Source organism: Copidosoma floridanum, unplaced genomic scaffold, assembly GCF_036245765.1.
Source record: "Copidosoma floridanum isolate Cflo_tuat_1 unplaced genomic scaffold, Cflo_Japanese_pri ptg000032l, whole genome shotgun sequence".
NCBI classification, from domain to species: domain Eukaryota; kingdom Metazoa; phylum Arthropoda; class Insecta; order Hymenoptera; family Encyrtidae; genus Copidosoma; species Copidosoma floridanum.
The window spans coordinates 7,518,868-7,538,001 of record NW_028321909.1 but is presented as its reverse complement, the minus strand read 5'-3'; the positions used below and the strand labels follow the sequence as shown (position 1 = coordinate 7,538,001).

The window sequence follows — 19,134 nt, the reverse complement described above, 5'->3', positions numbered from 1 at the left end:
CAGTCGTTTTTCTTGCCCCTGAATGCAAAAAAATTGTTACACACTTGGGTTATCAACATACATACACTTAAATTATAAAATCCGTGTTTCGATGTAAAATTTGTAGCTTGTTTTTTTTTTCATAAATACAAAATAGAGCTAAAATACATTTGCAATAATTCTAAAAAAAAAACAAAAAACTAGAAATCAGACCTTTTCACTAAATCATTTTGATGAAAATGAATATCCTTCGATTCGAGTTGTCGAGAAAATGGTAAATTATACTGTAAATGCATCGAGGACCATTAAAGTCCATATTATATAATATGAAGAAAAAAAAAAAAAAAAAAAAAAAAAAAAAAAAAAAAAAAAATGATAATATTAGCCTTTGAAACGGTACCAACACGATGGTGGTTGATTGTTGTAACAACGTATTTACTTGGACGGCGTGTCCGTCAACATTGTGCAGCCCATTTCCACCCCCCCGCTGAACAGGATCAAGGACTCCGACTTGAAATGAGGGACGATGTCATCGATACTGTCGAACGCCTGCTCCTCGCTCTTTGGCGTGCCCAACGCGTACCTACGAAACAATCGGTGGTGATTATTTTTCATAATGTTTTTTGAGGGTGAAAAAAAGAAGAAAAAAAAAAAAAATCATCGTGCACACGAGACTCACTTGTTGTCGGGGCGCCTGCGAACGGGAATGTTGTAGACCTTGTCCTTGAACCACAGGACGAGGGTCATCGGATTGTCGGGGTTGGTGGTGGATGGCCTGAGGAGGAAGCAGCCGTCGGTTTTGTGCTGCTCCATGAGGATGATCGCCTGTTCCCGGGTGAGATTGTGAAACCAGGGTCTGTCCGTGCAAGGGTCGGGGGGCAGTGGCAGGGACCCTCTCGTCGCGCCTGGAGATGATGCGCCCTGCTTGGGTGTTGAACGCTGGTTTGACGAACGCTCTGGGAAAACAACGAGAAACGCGATACTTATAATTATTTGGGTGTTTTTTTTTTGTTTTTTGTTTTTGGTTTTTCATCCATCCCTCAATTTAGTTGGGGAAAAATGTTTTTCTGTAATTTTACAGGGGGGCCATTGTATAGTTGGGTTTATTTAATACTTGCTCTTCCTGGCTTTCCAGAAAATCCCTTTTTTTTTCCTACAATTTGCTGGTTGAGAGAGCTTTTTTCTTTTTTAACGTCTTGTCGTAAAGTACGTAATTCGTCACTCGGTACGATGGAGGTGAAAATTCGAAAAAGATGTTAAAAAATGACAATTTCTCACCTACCACCAGCCAATTTAATGTTCATTGTGACTTTGGAAATTTCACTGGGCCAATAAAAATGGAGATTTTATCTTTTTCATTTGAACCTTTTACTCATGCTTAACCGATTACCCCTTTTTGTTCGACCGAACTGGCGCCTTTTTCCAGCAGGACTGCACCATTGGGACGAAATTGGGACGAAACCAAAGAAAATTTTTCCCAATTAAGTGGAGTATAAAAAACTTTGCTGAACAATTTGGAACAATAATTTATTTACTATATTCACCAACTTTTCATATTTTGCTGTTTTTTGTTAATCGGTGACTCGGTCAACAGCCTCGGAGCCCTATAACGTGTCTTACTGGCCACAGCGAGCAAACTCGTCGTACTTTCAACCAATGAGTATGAGCTGCAGAAAATTCGGTACCAACTGGACATTCGAACTGGCGTCATACTTTAGTAGTAATACCGGAAGCTGCCGTGAAAATCTTTTTTTTTTTTTTCCTGTTATCTTCTTTGATTTTTTACAAGCCGTAGTAATTAACGATAAGCTACTATTGTGTATACATCAGTATACAGTGTGATTCATCATTGTATGACTCAACTCACCACTAAAAATACAACTTGCTGTCACCTTATGAAAATCGATATTTACACATATTTAATTTATCAGTTTACCAACCTATGGGGCCTAGCCTCACTCATACCGTGTGGAACGGCTAGGATAATTGTTTTTTGTTTATGAATTTTTTTCATTTCTACTTATGAAATCGTGCATTTGTATAACTCGTCTAACTATTTTTGAGTGGAAAAATAAAGTACTACATTATTACAAAGTAAAATTTGTCGGAACTAATAAATTAATACTTTTCAAACATTTTTACATCTTTTTTCTACGAAATTTTTTTGTTTTCTCTCACAAAATAAAATAGATTACTTTTGATGGAAAAAAAGCTGTTGTTGGACGTGATACAAGGTTTTTTTAGCACAAGTGATAACGATGCATTTTATTTTTAGATCAAAAAATGGTAACGCAAATTATTAAAAAATGTTTATATGTTCAAGTTTGATGCACTTTGCGAGTTTTTATGGATAACTATTTATAAATGGGGATTATAAAATTTAGTAATATACTGAACAAAAAACAAGAGATATCCAGAATACTGTAGGCAACGGAAAATAATATTTCATTTCACATTGTATAAAATAAAAAAAATTTTAAAAAGTTAACGGAGAAATATCAAATTGTACGTACAAAATGCATGTGCGTCATAATTTTTATCGACATAAGTATTGCTATTGGTACCAGTGTGTTTGCAAGAAAAGTATATGTTAACTTTGTAATCGTTAATCTGTACCTGTTATTTTTTACGTTTTAAACATCAAAATATTTCAAAAAAATCTGTTCACAGCTGCTCATTAATTTACCCTACTATTCAAAATCTTAGAAAAAAGGGCCACACATTTTTTAACGAATAAACAAATAAGCAATTGCTCCTCGAAAAATTAATTTATGATAAAAATAGCGTTTTCATGTTGAATCGAATAGAATTATTTTTAGAAAATAATAAACTATACAAACTGGAAAGGTTGAGCCGAGCCAGAGTTAGAGTCTCCTGAGTGAGAGTCTCGGAGAGCCTTGGTCCCAGTAAAAGCATTTTCTTCGACTCGCCGTAAAGGCTCGTCATCGCCGCTCGCAATCTACTAATTTTGCCGATTTCCCGACCACCGATTTTCTCGCTTCCTCTCAGCTACAAACACGTGTGTGACTTATTTTTTTCCCTTCACACCATATATTTGAACGTTTACTTGAGTTTTTTTCTTTACCTTTGTTATGCAAAAGCGATAAAAAAACTTATACATTAATTAAATTTTAAGATTTCTAAATCACAAGCTATGCGATCGAGTCGACGTCTTGAGGAGGACTGTAGTAGAGGCTCCGGATACATCTTTGAGGTGCTGAAATTCTTGCTCTCAAAAAAGGCGAGCGAGCCATTAATAAATGCGCGTAGAGCCAAGTGGTAATACTTTGCATCGCGTTGGTCGGCTCGTGGCATGAGGTCGGTAAATATATATGTGCACTTGCAAAGGCTCCGGAAATATTCAATGCATGTCTCTGCTTAAAAAAAAAACAGACTTTCTCATGTGTATTTTGTTACCAAGTTCAATAAAAGCAATGGAAAAATTTTGGTCTTTTTTGTTTGTTTATTAATAAAATTTAATTTAAAAAATACACCTAAAAAATAAAAATAGTGAATGATTTGTTGTTGTTGGAATTTATCATGTTCTTCTTAAATCCACAAGTAGCAAATTTTAAAAGAGCTACTTTACTACCTTTAAAGCACAAAATTGTTTATCGTTAAAAAATAAAAAGAAAAATTGGATCTTTCGCATTTTATTGACAATATTTTGACCTTAAATGTCTTGTAAAAAAGTTATAGTAGAGTTACATGTAAAATTTTAAATTTTTTAGAAGCTGTAAAAAAAATACAGCTATCTTAAAAATTTTACCCCAAACAGATATAATGTATACCTATACTTTTAATTGAAATTAATTAGCTTCTTCAAAAAAACATAAAATACGCTCCTACGAAGTAATCGTGGGTATAATGATGTGTGCAAAATAATTATTTTTAGTAAATACACAGAGTAATTATTGATGTCACAATGTATTTCGTCTTAATCAAATAGAATAATTTAGTTTGTTAAAAGACTATCTTTTTTTATTGGCTTATTACGTAATTGCCAAACAATTGCGGTGCCAAATGAAACAATCCTAAAAACAAATTTCCAGTGCACAAAGGAAAAATACCCAAACTCTAAAAGGAAAAAAAAAACATTATTTTACGAACAACCAAAGACTTGGTGATGAAAATTTTACGTTTGTATCTATTTTATATGCAACAATTTTCGTTGATTTTTCTCTTATTAATGCAATTTCTAAAGTAAAACTCACATTTTATAAAAAATTATTGTAACCACTGGAAAAACACTAATTCAAACAAAAATCGTAATTTGCAATGAATAAAAAAAAATAACATGAAACAATTAATTACCTAAAATTGATTGTCTTCAGCTGAACAAACGCACGTGTTGTAAGCGTTCACAGTGATTACCGAACGTTAAAAGAGGCGGTGAGATCTTAAGTATATTGATTGTAAAAGTAAAATTGAAGTATACCATTAAATTCTTCAAAAAAACCTACTCCTACTTCTTATATGGTATATTTTAAGAAATAGACAAGAAATATAGTTTTTTTTAAATAATCAACATTTTTTGAATCATATGGATGTTTGGCAAAGTTTTTTGCCCTTTTTGTCTTTTGATCATATAAATTTAAAACTACCAGGAACCATTTCTTTGCCGCAACAGAAATAGGAGTTTGCACCATTTTTATAATCCACCGGTAAATGTAAAGCCTAAAAAAAATCGAAACAATCCTGTATTGCAAAAAACTCACTCGTTGTTGGTAATCATACATATTTTCTGCGCAAACAAAAGGGGCGTTTACGGTGAAAAAAAACAAAAACAAAAAAAAAATCCACTCCTCCCTATACCCTTGTTATTAGGTATTTATGCGCACCACGTACATAAGTCACGAGAAAAAAAAGACCGTCATGATCGCACTATACCCACGAATCAAAGACATAAATCGTCTCTCCTCCCCCTCTATACTTTTTCCATGCTTGATAAGAGAAGGAAATAAAAAAAATTTGTGCATAAAAAGAGCCGCCGGAGTCAAGCGTGAAGCCAAACCCGATCCACCCGCCCATCTGTTCGGAGTAATACTCTTTTTGCGATGGTGGATAATTGCAAAATGATTCATCTGGTGAGGATCGTCCTGAGCGTGCTGGTGACGGTTTACTGCGTGGAGGCGCAGTTCGAGCCTCCCAGTGCTACCGTCGAGCCGCTCAGTCCCGTTGGGATTAGGATATCAGTACCACGTAAGTTTTGCGATTTATTGTGACGCCTTGCATTAAATTTTTTTCATACGTTGACATTTTTTTTTTTTTTTTTTTTTTTTTTTTTTCGTAATGAAGGTTCCGTTTACGTAGTCGATAACTTAGTGTGCTTTTTGTTTTGGCCAAAGTAAAACTTTTTAATGCATTATTTTTGGTTTTTCCCTTTTTATATTCATCATTTATTGCAATGTTGAACGTAATACTTTGGTCTTTATCACGTATGCTACAGCACACATGTTTTATGCGGAAGTAAATGTGCGATGACTCGGTATCGTTTAGTGATAAAGTTTATTTCAACGACATGGAGTATAATCATTTTTATTTTCGTTTTTCATCTCAAATCGAACCTTTTTCCAACCTTTTATTCGAAGTAAAACCGCGAGTAACAAGCTGTTGTGAAAACCAATAATCATGACAGCAATGACGGTCATAACAATAATAATGTTTAATAATTTAAAAATTGATCAAATATCATTTTAGTATAATTTAATACTTTCAAATAATATAAATATTTAAATACAATAAATCGCTGCTATACGTATGAAAAAAAGACGATTCAGTATACCGATGTGAAAAATATACTTATAACTTGTTGCATTACTAGAAGTATAATTGAATGATGGATATTAAAAAAAAAAACTTGTTCAATTTATTTTTCTCAGAAAATCTAATAAAAAAAAAGGCAATTTCCTAAACCGTATTTTTTTGTAAGGGGCGTCGAAAAAAAAAATGAATAATAATAATAATAATAACAACAATGATATCAATGCCATGGCATATTATTTTTCCTCCGCACGGTTCGCCAGACGTGGAGGGCATGAGCCTAGTGGCATACCACGTGAAGTTCAATGACGAGTTTTATAGCTTGGAAGCCGGTACCATAGCAGTCGACGTAATCAAGAGACGTAACGGCCGTTGGGTGTACCAGGATAAGTCGACGAAGTTGAAAAAAGGCGACGTTGTCCATTACTGGGTCCACGTGGTTTATAACAAATTGGGTTACAACTTGCTCGACCAAAAGCACGTGGTTACTGGTACGCTTTTTTTTTTTTTCGCATACAAAATCGCAGATTTGGGCACAATTATTTTGTAAATTTTTTAATAATTTACTTAACAATTCGTCTCCAAAAATACACCGTACGCTTTTTTTGCTGGAAACCTTTTTTTTTTCTTGGCTCATTTTTAACAAAAGTCTTCTTTATTTTCCTTAAAATTTATTTTTCTATGATTTATTTTATATTGGTCAAGTACTGTTACAAGCAGTAGTAATAAAATAAAGAAAATAATAATAATTATAGTAATATAATGCGTTATAGTTTTAACAAGAAAAAAAAAAAAAAAAAAAAAAATGTTTGCCAAATAAAAATAACGCCCAAGTCCGTACATCATATACCTACACGTAAAAAAAGGGGGATGCCCTTTTTGCGATCAAAAACGTAACACCGGATTATGAAATGGTTTGATTCGATTGTGTAGATTTTTACGACTACGATGGCAAAAAAATCGAGGGACAAAAGGACGGGGATAGCAAAAAGGGTGACACCTGCAAACGGTCCTCAACTTTGATGTACGACAGCAACGGTAACAGCTGGAACCCGTGCATAGGCGATATACTGCTAGACGAGAACTTCCGGGACTGGAGCCTCTTTAACCGCAGCCAGTGGACGGTTGTCGAGCAGTTTACCGATGCACCGGTTAGTTTGTGATTTTTTTTTTTTTTTTTTTTTTTTGATAAGGAAAAAAGAGAGAAAAGAAATTTGTTTGCACCCAAGGATTACGAGTTCGTGGTCTATCGGAACTCGGCGAAGAACGTCAATATGCAGAATGGGCTGACCATCACTCCGGTCCTGCTGAGCGAGGAGTACGGGGAAGAGTTCGTTAACACCGGGAAGATGACGCTCGAAAAGTAAGTGTACCGATTGCCATCCAAAAGTACGACCACAAAGTATTTTTAGAAAATTTATTTTATAAACACGTTGAATAAAATTTTAAAACATTCGAAAAACGTTGTTATTTACAAGTTTACAACGTTGTAGAACAAAATAGTCATAACGTTGCAAAAACGTTGAAAAGCGTTCGGTAATCTTTCAAACGAAAAATCACTTCTACTCTAAGTAATTAGTAAGAAAAAATCAGCGTTGCAAAGTTGTTAGACCAACAATTACTCCAATGTTATTATTAAACGCTGTGCGTGCTGAATCGTTGTCCCTATATACCTAATTGTCCACCAGTATTATTCAACGACGTAGTAAAATTCGTACTTGGAGGGAAGGGGAAAGAAAGAAAAAAAAAAAAAAAAAAAAAAAAAAAAAATGAACTATTGGATGATTTTTGCACAACGCAGGTGCACGGGCAGCCAGGGGAGCTACGAGTGCCAGCGCACCGGTCGGTCCTGGAACATACTACCGGCAGTCACCTCCGGCCGGCTAAACAGCCGCAAGTTCCTCAATTTCGCGTACGGCCGGGTGCAAATAAAGGCCAAGCTGCCCCGCGGCGACTGGATTTACCCCCGTAAGTTATACACACATGTGCAACGTGTGCATGCCCATATCCGATTATTAGAGATATACCTATAGTCACAAATCGGCTGTAAGCACGTAAATGACGATTGTAAGAACAATGGACATGACAGTTCTGATGCTGCAATCGGCGCGGGGCAACCAGCAGATCCGGGTAGCTTCGTCGTCCGGCAACACCGAGTTGACTCACAACGACAACGACATAAGCAACAAAATCCTGTGGGGCGGGAGGATCGATCGCGGCTCGTCGGCACTGGAGAGCTTCAACGGCCGGGACCGAAGCGTCGTGTACAACGCGAAGCTGTGGTCGGAGGACTTTCACGTGTACGAGCTCACGTGGAGTCCGGGGAAAATCATTCTGAGCGTCGACGGTGAAAAGTACGACGAGGTCACCAGCTCCGAGCTCAACACCAACTCTCCGGTAATCGTTTTACGGCCTTTTCCCTTACGTCTAGCTGATTGCGGATGATTATACATACTGGGCACGTACTTTTTTTTTTTTTTTTTCTTTTTTTTTTTCTTTTTTTTTTTCATAATAAAATATGGGGGACCCGCGTGAACGCCTCCCCACTTGGTCAGTTATATTGTTTGGGTGAAAAAAGAAAAAATACGTGTCAAACATTTTTTGATAATCTGCTGTACACAAAATTTTCCTGCAAGTGATCCCGATTTATCGTGTAATTTATTTCTGCACTTATAGTACTACTTGACCATTGGCCTGGCTGTTGGGGGCGTGATGGAGTTCCCGGACTCCGCTAAAGACACCAAAAAGTTCTGGCGGAACGACCAAGCAAAGGTACGTGTTGGCACGGAAAGAAAATTGGTTTCAAGTCATTTTTTTTTTTTTTTTTTTTTTTTTTTTTTTTTTTTTTTTAATTAGCACTGTAATGTTTTACTTTGAGAAAGTATCCTCATTACAAATAAGAAAAAAAAAAAAAAAAAAAAAAAACATTATCTCACTCGGTATAACTGATTTAGTAAATATTTTCTTGTCTCCAAATGAATTACATTGAGTACGTTTTTTACTTTTTGACCTTTGTTTTGTTTTTGTTTTTCATGATAGGCTGCCTACAACTTTTACTTGAACAAACACGTCTGGTCGAAAACGTGGTTGAACAACGCCAAGTCTCTGAAAGTGGATTACGTGAAGATTTGGGCTCTGTAGGGGGAAAAGCTTGGATTTTCATCATCGACAAGGAAATTTTTTTTTGTTTTCTCTTTCCTGTTGATACCGATGATACTCGAACAAATTTAAGTTTCAGTGATGTGTACCTTTACTTTGCTGTAAATTTTGTTTCTCTTTGCACCTGTGCAAATGAGTGTGATTTTTGTTTAAACTCATGTAATATACAGGCAAGCTCATAACGCGTGCTTGCGTTTTGAATATTTATTTGAATCTCAAGGAAAAAAAATTTTTTTTTTCTTTCCTTGCTGTGGCTTTTTGCTTCTTACGAATATCGAATCTGACAAAAGATTCATTGAGTACACGTGAATTACCCTGATAAAATTTAACAATACAAACGCGTGTACGGTAGTGAATGTTTTTTTTTTTCCATCACTTACACGATTTGAGCGCATGTGTTGATTTTACAGTCATTGCGGGCGTGCGATCGGTTGGAAACTTAAACACACCTTGGCATTAGTTGACTCTTTTGTTTAAATGAAAAAGAAAATCTTACAACACGCTTATCAATAAAACGAGACAAAGTACGATTTCCTCTTTTTATTTTTTTTTTCATTTTGAAAAGTAAATTATCAGTTATCATGTAACACATGTAGGCTTTTATACTTGCGTCTGTTTTTTTTTGTTTTCAAATACTAATTTTTTGTAAAACTTTGAAGAAAAATTTTTTTTTCCCAAATAAAATTTAATTTCATAAAAGAACTTTTTATTCTTCACTACTGACAAAACAATACTAAAAAAAAAACTTTTTTCTAACTAAAAAGTGTAACACATTATAGATATTGATGTTTATTGTAAAGTATTGAAAATGAAGCCTTTAAATACGGTTTTTACAAACTTGAACCAAGTTTTTGTCCAAATCAATTGTATTCCTAATTGCAATGGATTGTCATTGCTAAACAAATTTTATCAAGTACTGCGTTATAAGTAGTGTTAAAAAAAAAAAAAGAAAAACTTCACACTCCTGGTAAAAATGCATACCTAAGAAAAATTGAAAAAGTACCCGTGCCCGAGTCTGGTGACGGTACGGCTTTCATAAAAATGCAATCTCACAGATATACTAGGGAATACTTATTTAAACTTTTTTTATTCAAAATATTCTCTTACGAGTAAAATGTCAGAATTGTTGTTCGTGTTTTTTTCAAGCCTCGACTTGCAGTGCCAGTGTTGATGAAATAAAAAAATAAAATAAAATAAAATAAAAAAAGATTGTTTAACGTTTCGTAATAGTTGTTTAATGAATTCGATAAACGTATGAAACCATTCAACAGCGCGGATGTAACTTTGACGGAAACTACAAAAAGTAAGACATATAGGTATTAACGTTGCGAGTGTTCTTATGTACAATGTAATTGTATCGATGATATGTTACACATCATTACCTACCTGCTAAGTTACGAGGTGCTTTCGCGGGCAAGGGCGGTGGCACTTTGGACGGACTCGTGTTACTGTGGCTCGTTTTGGCGGGCTCTTTGTCGTCCTCGGGCTGAAAATCACAAGTTCAATTATATTTCACGCACGTCGCTCGTCCATCCGATATATTCGATGATCCAACACTCAATTTTATGTGCTTAAAAATTTTGATACTTGTTCGTTTAACTGGGTATAATTGTGAATTTAAAATTATAAAAAAAACGATTCGTCCATTCCATCCATTTCATTTTAAATAATCAAATACCTATACTATCTGTACTCAATACAATTTTTTTTATAAAATTCTTTTTTTTCATACATTTTTGCGTACAATATATCCATATGCTATAAATACTATTGTATACCTTTCGATCGGGTCAGTATCGTTGATAAGTATAGGTAACCGTGAAAAAATATTAATTTTACATTTTAAACGATATTTTTTTTTATTTTTTTTTTTTATAATATTCAACCCAGTACTGCACTGAGAGAAAAAAATAACAAAAATTGTAGAGAAATTTTAGCAAAAATTGCCATTGCGCACAGTAAATTGGATGCAAGATAGCAAAAAAGGAACAAGTTATTGTTTTAATAGAAAAAATTGTAGTTCCAATAGTAAAAATTTCTATGCGAGAAATTTGTTAACCGATCCTTTCGAGGTTTACTGCACCAGAATGGTAATTTTTACTGCTCTAACTATTCAAATTACAATTTTAACTGTTAAAACAATATAGTCTTGACTATTAAAAATAACAATTTTTTTTTATTTTTTGCCTCGACTCGCATCCAATTCATTGTGCACAATGGTAATTTTAGCCGGACTTTCTCTTATTTTGATTGTTTTCTCTCAGTGTACGCTTCTACTCGTCATTTGATTAAAACGAAAAAAAAAGTCGATACCCGAAAAACAATGTGACGCGCGACAAAACCGGGGTCCCGGTAAAACTCACCGTCTCGATGATCGACTCGTAGATCTCGTAGAGGCCCTCGTCATCGGCAGCCGAGCCGAGCGGCTTATTGCCGGGCCCGCGCTCCCCCGTGAGCATCACCGCACCGTTGTGCTCTGCCACCAGTCGCTGGTCGAATGACTCGTACGACTCCTCGTCGTCCCCGTCGAAGGCGTCCTCGTCGTCCTCGTCGTCGTTCTCGTTGTCGCTGGGTAATTGCGTCGCCGTGGTCGACGGTAGGCTCGCCACTAGGTCGAAGCTTTGGATGGAGGCGGGCGGCCGGGGCAGGTTGCGCAGCGACTCCTCCGAACAACTGCTCTGAGGCGTGTGGCTGACGCTGGTGTTGCCGTTAAAGCTCGGTTCGCTTGATGGGGCCTTTTGGTGTTCTAAAACAAAACGGGTTTACTCGTTACTCTTGTTGTCGTTATCATCGGGTTTTTTTGTGAGGACCAGTTGGTCATGAACTGTGGTGACGCCGTCACGTCAAGAAACCGTTATTTTTTCTCAGCCCAAACAAGTTTTGCGAGCACTTTCAAATAATAACGTTGGAAAATGTTTACATTTCCGAATGATAAACCTTTTTTTTTTTACAATGCATCTTAAAAACGTTTCAAAATCGTCTCTTTAACCAGATCAATCTGCGGATATTTTTTCCTATGCGTTATTTTAGATTTTTCGAAGTTTTGTTTATTGACAAACGTATACGCATAAAAAACTTTTGTAAAAACTGTTGAAATATCCTTTAAATAATAAAAGATTATTCAAGCAGAAACAGAAAGGATTTATTACCGAATTAATTTTTTTTTTTTTTGTGGTAGCCGAAAAACGTTTTATAAAAAAGAAAAGTCCTATATCGATTGTACCAGGATAATCTTCGGGGCATTTTTTGATTACGCTATATTTTAGATTTTATAACAATTTTTTGGGCTGCCAACGTAACGTTGTTGCAAACCTTTTTTTAACGCGTAAAAACCTTGGACTCCAAGCATAAAAGTACACAAAAAATAACAATGAATTATATTATTATAAATGATGCACAATTTTACATTTAAAACAAAAATGTTAATATTTATCAATCGCACGAGCAATGACCGACCACATCACTGGTAAAAAAAAGTCACAAAAAAGCACCTCTGTACACAGGAAATGGAAAAAAAAAAAAAAAAAAAAATTGTATTTACTCGAAACGCCATTGCTGCGCGAATCCCCGCGACCAAAGCCAGCTTCGATCTTGGATCTCCTGTGTAAAAACGACGGCCTCGGCTCGCCAACGGCACGTAGCTCCGCGTCATCCCTCGCCTTGCACGTATCCCCGGACCTCGGCGCAACGGCGCTCGTCTGCCTCAACATAAGCTGCTCCCTGAGCTTCTCCGCGAGGCTTTTTTGCTGCTGATTCGTCGCACCAACGTTCCCCGACTTGTTTTGCCCTGGTCGAAGCGGTGGCACCTCGCACGCGCAGTTCATGTACGTGTTCTCCTCGACGACGCCAAAGTTCTCCGACTGGCAGTTCGCGTAAGTGGTCTCGGGTGTCGGCGGTGCGTTGCTGTGCGCCGAGGTGCCCCTCGGGGTCGGGGCTGCCCCCCCGTTGCTCGTCCTCTCCATCCGGTTCAGCCTGAAATCGCCCCAGGATCAATAAATTACGTTTATTACAATCATACGGATAATATGAAAACTTTGGCGTGTTTAGCTGTATACAGGGTGCATAGTTCTTTTCTTTACGTCACGTTGGAGATTTCAAGGGGACCCATTAATTCCGAGTACGGATCAAACCGACCATCGTAAAGGATAATTTCACGTGTTTTATCGACTGTATCATTACTTTTTACCATGTCCAGAACAGAAAAAAAAAAAAACTCTCGTGTTTTGATGTTCAATCCACGCGGATGGTTATCTCAAAGGATGATATTTATGTGAAACGATGTTTTTGTGACTATTTCGCCAATTTTATTTAATTTTTTTTTTACTTTCACTGCCATTTTCACCCCGGCATCCCTCATCCAAAACTCCACGTGTACTTCCAAGTGCCACTGGTGATTCACACCGTATAACACGACGATGAAGAATACATATTAATCGTAAAAAAAAAAAAAAATTTATTTTATTGTGTGTAAGGTAAAAACCTTGACGATACAACAACCGATTGGAAAACTACCCCTGTTTGGGGGTCGAATCGAGCAAGAAAAATCCTTACGAGAAATTCGATCCCTTGAGGCTTTCGGTCCGTTGTCGCTGCACCCGGTCGTTTTCCTGAAACAGCCTCAACCTGCTGAGAAATTCGTCGGAATTGATGATGGACGGGGTGATCGCGTGCCCGTTGCAACCGCTCGATTCGTCCTCCTCGTCGTCAAAGTCCGTGTCCCAGGAGCTCACGTCACTCGGTGATGCACCGCATTTCACCGCGACCGTGTGCGACTCAGCGGCTGTTGTCGGCTGTTGGTGCCTGTGACGCTGCTCGACGTACTTCTCGGGATGTTTCTTCAACTCCTCGACGAACGCCCAAAGTTTCCTGGAACACATCGAAAAGGCCGCTAATTCGATAAATATTTTAAATTTTTTTTTTTTTTTTTTTTTTTTTTTTTTTTTCGTTGCACATCAGGATTGCGTACAAAAAAAAAAAAAAAAAAAAAAAAAAAAAAAAAAAAAAACGCGAACAGAATCTCTCACCGTGTAAGAGGTTTGGTCAGGTCGCTTTTCCATAGCGCCAGCTTCCCCTCCGTCAAGTGCTGCAATTTAAAAAAATTGGTCAGATGGAGAGAACTCAAGGAAGGAAAAAAAAAAAATCACAAAATGAAGTTACAAATGAACTAGAACCGACATGCATGGCACAGAGCTGTAAATGTGGCGTGATACACATACTTGGATACATATATATACATATATATATACGTAGTTGTGTGTTTTCTTTTGCGTGATAAAGTAAAAATAAAAATAACAATTGTTTTTGTGGAAGGACAAGTGTATTTAAGGGTGAGCGACCCTATTACGGAGGGTACGAATCGTAAGTGTCGGAAGAAATATAATTACTTTTTTGCACCATTGTGATGGTACTTTTGGACCGATTTTTCGTGCTTTTGACGCGCTAAACAGTATTGATTTTGTCAGTTGGGCGTAAATCCATTCAACAATCAAAATAAGCACTAAAAACAATGGGTATAATTAACATTAAATACATGTATAAAGGAGCAGCAAACGCGTTCATCAATGAATCACCTTAGGTAATAAGGATTCAACGATTTGTCTCGTTTGATAAAATGTATTATTCATCGTATGAATTTAATAAAAACAAAATCAGATACGTTGGTGAGCCAATCGGTAGATGAGCGATTACTTACTAATAACTCGTCCCCGTCAATCTGGCGTTTCTCGGCTGCCTTCCAGCACGGCTCTTCCACTCCATTCTGTAAACAAAGGGATCGTTACTCATATTTGAAAAAATAAAATAAAATAATAATAACTGACTTGGTGGTAATAATCCTTTCTATAGTATTTTTTGTGTACACTCCAGACTCATACTTATTCAAACGAAATGAAAAGTGTTGATAATTACATAAAAAAAAAAAGTGGAGATGTAATGTTTATTTTTTTTTAAATCAGCCATATTGTATATTATTGACTGAAAATTCCACGTAAACTTTTTTTATTCGTAAAATTTTTTTTATATTCATCAAAAGAAAAAAAAAAAACATCCAAGTTTTAAGAAACAGAGTGATGGGCCTGTAGTCACGAATCGTTCAATTGGTCAAAGTTAGTATGGCGAGTCGCAAGAAATGGTTACAAAGGCTTCTGGCAAATCGTACGTACAATTGAGACAGTAAAAGTATACGTATAGCGTCGACTGGTGTAACCCAGACGAGAGTGGAATTTTACTTTTTTTGACGCAACTTCTCGGCAGGAGTGGCATATTACTTATGTACAGTGCTTGGGAGTACAAAAATTGCATCTGTCTAGAAACTCACCTATACTTGTTCGAGAATAAAAAAAAATTTTACCATGTGCTGAAAGTGGTCAGTGTATTTTAAAAAGTTTTTTAAACCAGTATACAATTTATTACATTTTTTTCTTGCAGGAAACAATAGAGGTGTTGCAAGAATACCGTTTATTTGGATATTTGGATTTTCGTGTGTTTCATACATTACGTCTCATTCGTGCACTTGAAATTTTTTTACATAAATTAATAATATTTCCTATACTTATAAGCATTGGTGTAAAATATCTCTGATTTTAGGAAAAATTTAAGATATGATGGTTCTTCAAATGTTACGTAAATTTCAAGAATAAAACAGACAAAAAATGTGGCTTAATATTTTCGTAAAATTAACAGTTATCAGAGAAACAAAGACTTTAATTATATTGATACAGTTTTTTGTTATTAGTAATAATAATTATTGTAATAATCACAATAATTATTAAATGAATAGTACTTGTCAAGTAAAGTAAATGTAGCGTTATAAGAATTAAAAAAAAAAAATCTACTACCTGAGAAATTATACAAAGACGCGGCACAATTAACTCAAGATTTTTCACACTCCGTAAAATCAAGGGATTATACACTTATTGAATAATTATTTACTACACAATGGGGCATCGAATAAACAAGTCCTCGATGTAAATTAATTTAAGGATCTGTTTTCACGAGCCAAGACGTGCTCATCGGAACTTGTTTACGCGCAAACTGTAAACTTCGCGTGGCTCGAAAGACTGGCTCGTATCGATTGCTCATGATATCACTTCAAAACAGACACGAGCATTGAGTGCGCGATTGTGTGTATAAAACAAACTCGTGGATCGGAAAATGAATGTTGAAAAAAACAATACGTATAATGTATACGAGTGATGATCGGCGATGGTTTGTTTGCAAAATCAGCCGGAGGCCACGTGCTCTTTCGTCGTCTTGTAAACTTATATATTATACGCTTGTGTAATTAAAATTAGGTGTTTTTCTTTGTTGTCTAAAAGGGAATTAAATTATCAACTTATTTCGTATGAATTTTTATTCATTACCAAATTGTATTTTTTCAGTTGTAACAATGTTTAAGTGATCGTGTGTTTAATAGAGTTTTCAGCAAATAATAATAATAATAATAATAATAATAATAATAATAATATTTTTTTACAGAATAAATAATACAATCGTATCAAAAAGGTACGATAAACTTTTTGAACAGGTGAACCGGTATAAGCGTAATAAGGAAAGTGCAGTACGATATAGACTGGAACAAGAAATCAAACAAACTTTTTTCTTAAGTGACAATATTGAACTAAGCGAATAGAAATGAAGAGAAAATCACTCGCACGCGTGTTTAACCATCGACGCAATAATCTTGGAAATGCAAAAAAAAAAACGTACTGATTTACATTGGGATACGATCACATGTTCTATTAATATTGGCAGTGGATTGTAATTTGAAGAAGCGCACCATAACAGATAACGTAGTAACAATTGTAAAGCAGACAATTACGCGCTACTGATAACGTAAATAGTCCGTAAAAAATGAAAGAATGGCCACAAGTTTATTATTTTTATTGAGTAAACTCGCCACTTTTCCATAATTTAGTGTATTTGGTTCGCGAACTATCTTGCTATTATAAATGAAAATCTCGTGGTAGTTTTTATAAAAACAAAATTTTTTTCATATACGCTATTTGATGTACGCAGGTGATCACATAATAATGTATGTAGTCTGTCGCTTTACCGGTCTTGATTTATCCGTATAAGTCCACATCATTTAATGTAAGGCTATTACAAATCAATTTAACTTTGTATCCATGGTTCAATGGAGAAATAGAGGATTATTTGTAAATTGTCGGAAGCAGATTTATGACAAAAAATCTCTTGTTTTTTGTCAGTTCAAAAAGTTATTTTTTATATTTACAAAGTAAGAAAATAATTCATCGAAGCATATCTTTAGAAAATTTTCTTATTTTAAATTAATACAATAACAGCAACTTGAGAACAAAAAAAAAAAGCATCTCTGAAAAAAGTTGTACGACCTGAAATATCGATCACTGCACTTTTGCGTACAATAACGTGTCTTGCATTTTTTATCATACAGTTCACACGAATTTAAACGTCAAAGCCATATACGTTGCAAATAATTTCTAGACCATGTCCTGCTCTGAAAAAAAAAAAAAAAAAAAAAAAAAGAAAAATCTCGTTTGCATACTGAGTTTGTATACTCTACTAAATCTCGTGGATACCATATTCTACGTATGTATACGCATAAAAAGAAAAAAAAAAATAATTATTTTCAAGGATGTTATGACAGCCACTGTGAAAAAAAAAAAAAAAAAAAAAAAAAAAAAAAAAAAATCAAAAGCTACAACCCTTACGTGACTCTGCGCACCACAGGCACGTCCCTATACACACCAGAGACAGATCAGATAATAATTTCACTTGACCTCCCGTACACGCGATACCGATTGGAAAGTCAACAACCTCCTTATACATGTATATACCTACGCGCTTGCGATAAATTCATTCAAGAATGTGGCCGTGAAAACCGAGTAAGCGTCACCGCGAAATCAAAAATATACGCATCATGTACACGCGGATGAATGAAAAAAAAAAAAAAAAAAAAAAAAAAAAATACACATCCATGTCAAGTAATGCAAACTCCTTCGATGGACGTGAAATAAAAAAAATTTCTTGGTTCCGCGGTAAAAAAAAAAAAAAAAAAAAAAAAAAAAAAGACACCGCACATAGAAGCTCTCGCATCGGTAACCCACACTCGAGTTCCCATATATATATATACACATGTGTGCATGGTGCAGCCACACATCACCTTCCTTAGGAGCTCGACGACATCCGCACTGGTCCAACTCGACGCTTCCTCGATCGCCTCGTCGCGGCTCATCGCCTGCGGCCTCATCGACTGCATTGCCGATCGACACCCGGACAAATAATATATATATATATGTGTCAATCGTCAACGACACCATACACACACTGGCCGCACAGCCTCGCCACAACAATTTCCCCGAGCTGTCACTGGCGCACGGACTCGCGCTCGATCTCCTCCTCTTTGGACCGTCCGCTCTCTCGCCGTGAACCGGATTTTTTTACCATCCAACGTCATCGTCCCCCACACCGACAACCATACACGCATCATCTATACATCAGAGCGGCATACGTTATACATACATCATTATAAATAATTGTATACCGATGTTCATACAATATATAGCGCGTTACGTTTGCGTGTAATTAAAATAACAATTTTACGCGTACGTGGTTGCCAGAGGGTGCGAAAACTATGAGATTTATGCGACATGGGCAAGACCGAGCGCTCGGTAAGTGTGCGCGATCGAGACTGGTGCGCTGATGTATATAATGGGGACATCCTGGCGTCTCGCATACGTATTATTTGATACACACATGTATATTATTTACGTACACACGCGCACACGTGCTCGTTTCGTGTACAATTATAAAAACGCTACGAGAGTGTGGGTGCTTATTCGAGGTGGGGGGTGGGGGAGGCTGAGAGAGAGGCTCTCGCGGGCCCGCGTATGGAGGAATCTTTGAAAAATCGCGATATTGGGATACAACTTTTTCTTCTTCTTTATTCATTCGCTCTCGAAGAGTCGTCGTTTTTGCATTGCAATTTTATTCCGTTTTGATTGCGGCAAAAGAGTGTGGAAACAGTCAGAAGCAGTCAGAAGCGCGTGATACAAGTCTGTAGGTATTTGAACGCTAGTGGGATGAAAAAGAAAAAAAAAAAATTACGACTCGATCGAAAATCACGTTAACAATTTGTACTTACAACGGAAAATCGTGGTGCCCTCGATCGCCGCGTTTTAAACCTAAACATGGATCATTTGGATGTGAGGTATAGAGCCCCCGGAGCTCGGATTAACGCTCATTTCAATTGCT

General features: G+C 36.2%; 2 protein-coding genes across 2 annotated transcripts; one reads left to right on the top strand and one right to left on the bottom strand.

Moving 5' to 3' along the window:
* Positions 1-368: 368 nt before the first annotated feature.
* Positions 369-18,257, bottom strand: LOC106642031 (uncharacterized). The gene is made up of 9 exons (XM_023390293.2): positions 18,044-18,257; positions 14,594-14,659; positions 13,926-13,984; positions 13,453-13,767; positions 12,443-12,873; positions 11,265-11,647; positions 10,288-10,387; positions 659-935; positions 369-562 (listed from the first exon to the last, which is right to left on the bottom strand). Exons 1-9 carry the CDS (start codon positions 18,137-18,139, stop codon positions 415-417), a joined length of 1,875 nt encoding a protein of 624 aa, XP_023246061.2. The 5' UTR covers positions 18,140-18,257; the 3' UTR covers positions 369-414.
* B-gluc1 (beta-1,3-glucan recognition protein 1) lies at positions 4,941-9,264 on the top strand. Its single transcript, XM_089597412.1, has 8 exons — positions 4,941-5,181; positions 6,006-6,233; positions 6,676-6,893; positions 6,972-7,105; positions 7,544-7,710; positions 7,832-8,139; positions 8,419-8,514; positions 8,782-9,264. The coding sequence occupies exons 1-8, from the start codon at positions 5,037-5,039 to the stop codon at positions 8,881-8,883; spliced, it is 1,398 nt and encodes a 465-aa protein (XP_089453538.1). The 5' UTR covers positions 4,941-5,036; the 3' UTR covers positions 8,884-9,264.
* Positions 18,258-19,134: the final 877 nt, after the last annotated feature.

Excerpts from the sequence above, each read along its gene's own strand:
- B-gluc1 (XM_089597412.1), top strand. The coding sequence starts at position 5,037 with ATGGTGGATAATTGCAAAATGATTCATCTGGTGAGGATCGTCCTGAGC. Across the intron at positions 6,234-6,675 it reads CCAAAAGCACGTGGTTACTG|ATTTTTACGACTACGATGGC; the intron begins GTACGCTTTTTT and ends TCGATTGTGTAG. Across the intron at positions 7,711-7,831 it reads CGGCGACTGGATTTACCCCC|TTCTGATGCTGCAATCGGCG; the intron begins GTAAGTTATACA and ends TGGACATGACAG.
- LOC106642031 (XM_023390293.2), bottom strand. The coding sequence starts at position 18,139 with ATGCAGTCGATGAGGCCGCAGGCGATGAGCCGCGACGAGGCGATCGAG. Across the intron at positions 11,648-12,442 it reads GCGCAGCAATGGCGTTTCGA|AACACCAAAAGGCCCCATCA; the intron begins GTAAATACAATT and ends GTTTTGTTTTAG. Across the intron at positions 10,388-11,264 it reads ACGAGTCGATCATCGAGACG|CCCGAGGACGACAAAGAGCC; the intron begins GTGAGTTTTACC and ends TGTGATTTTCAG.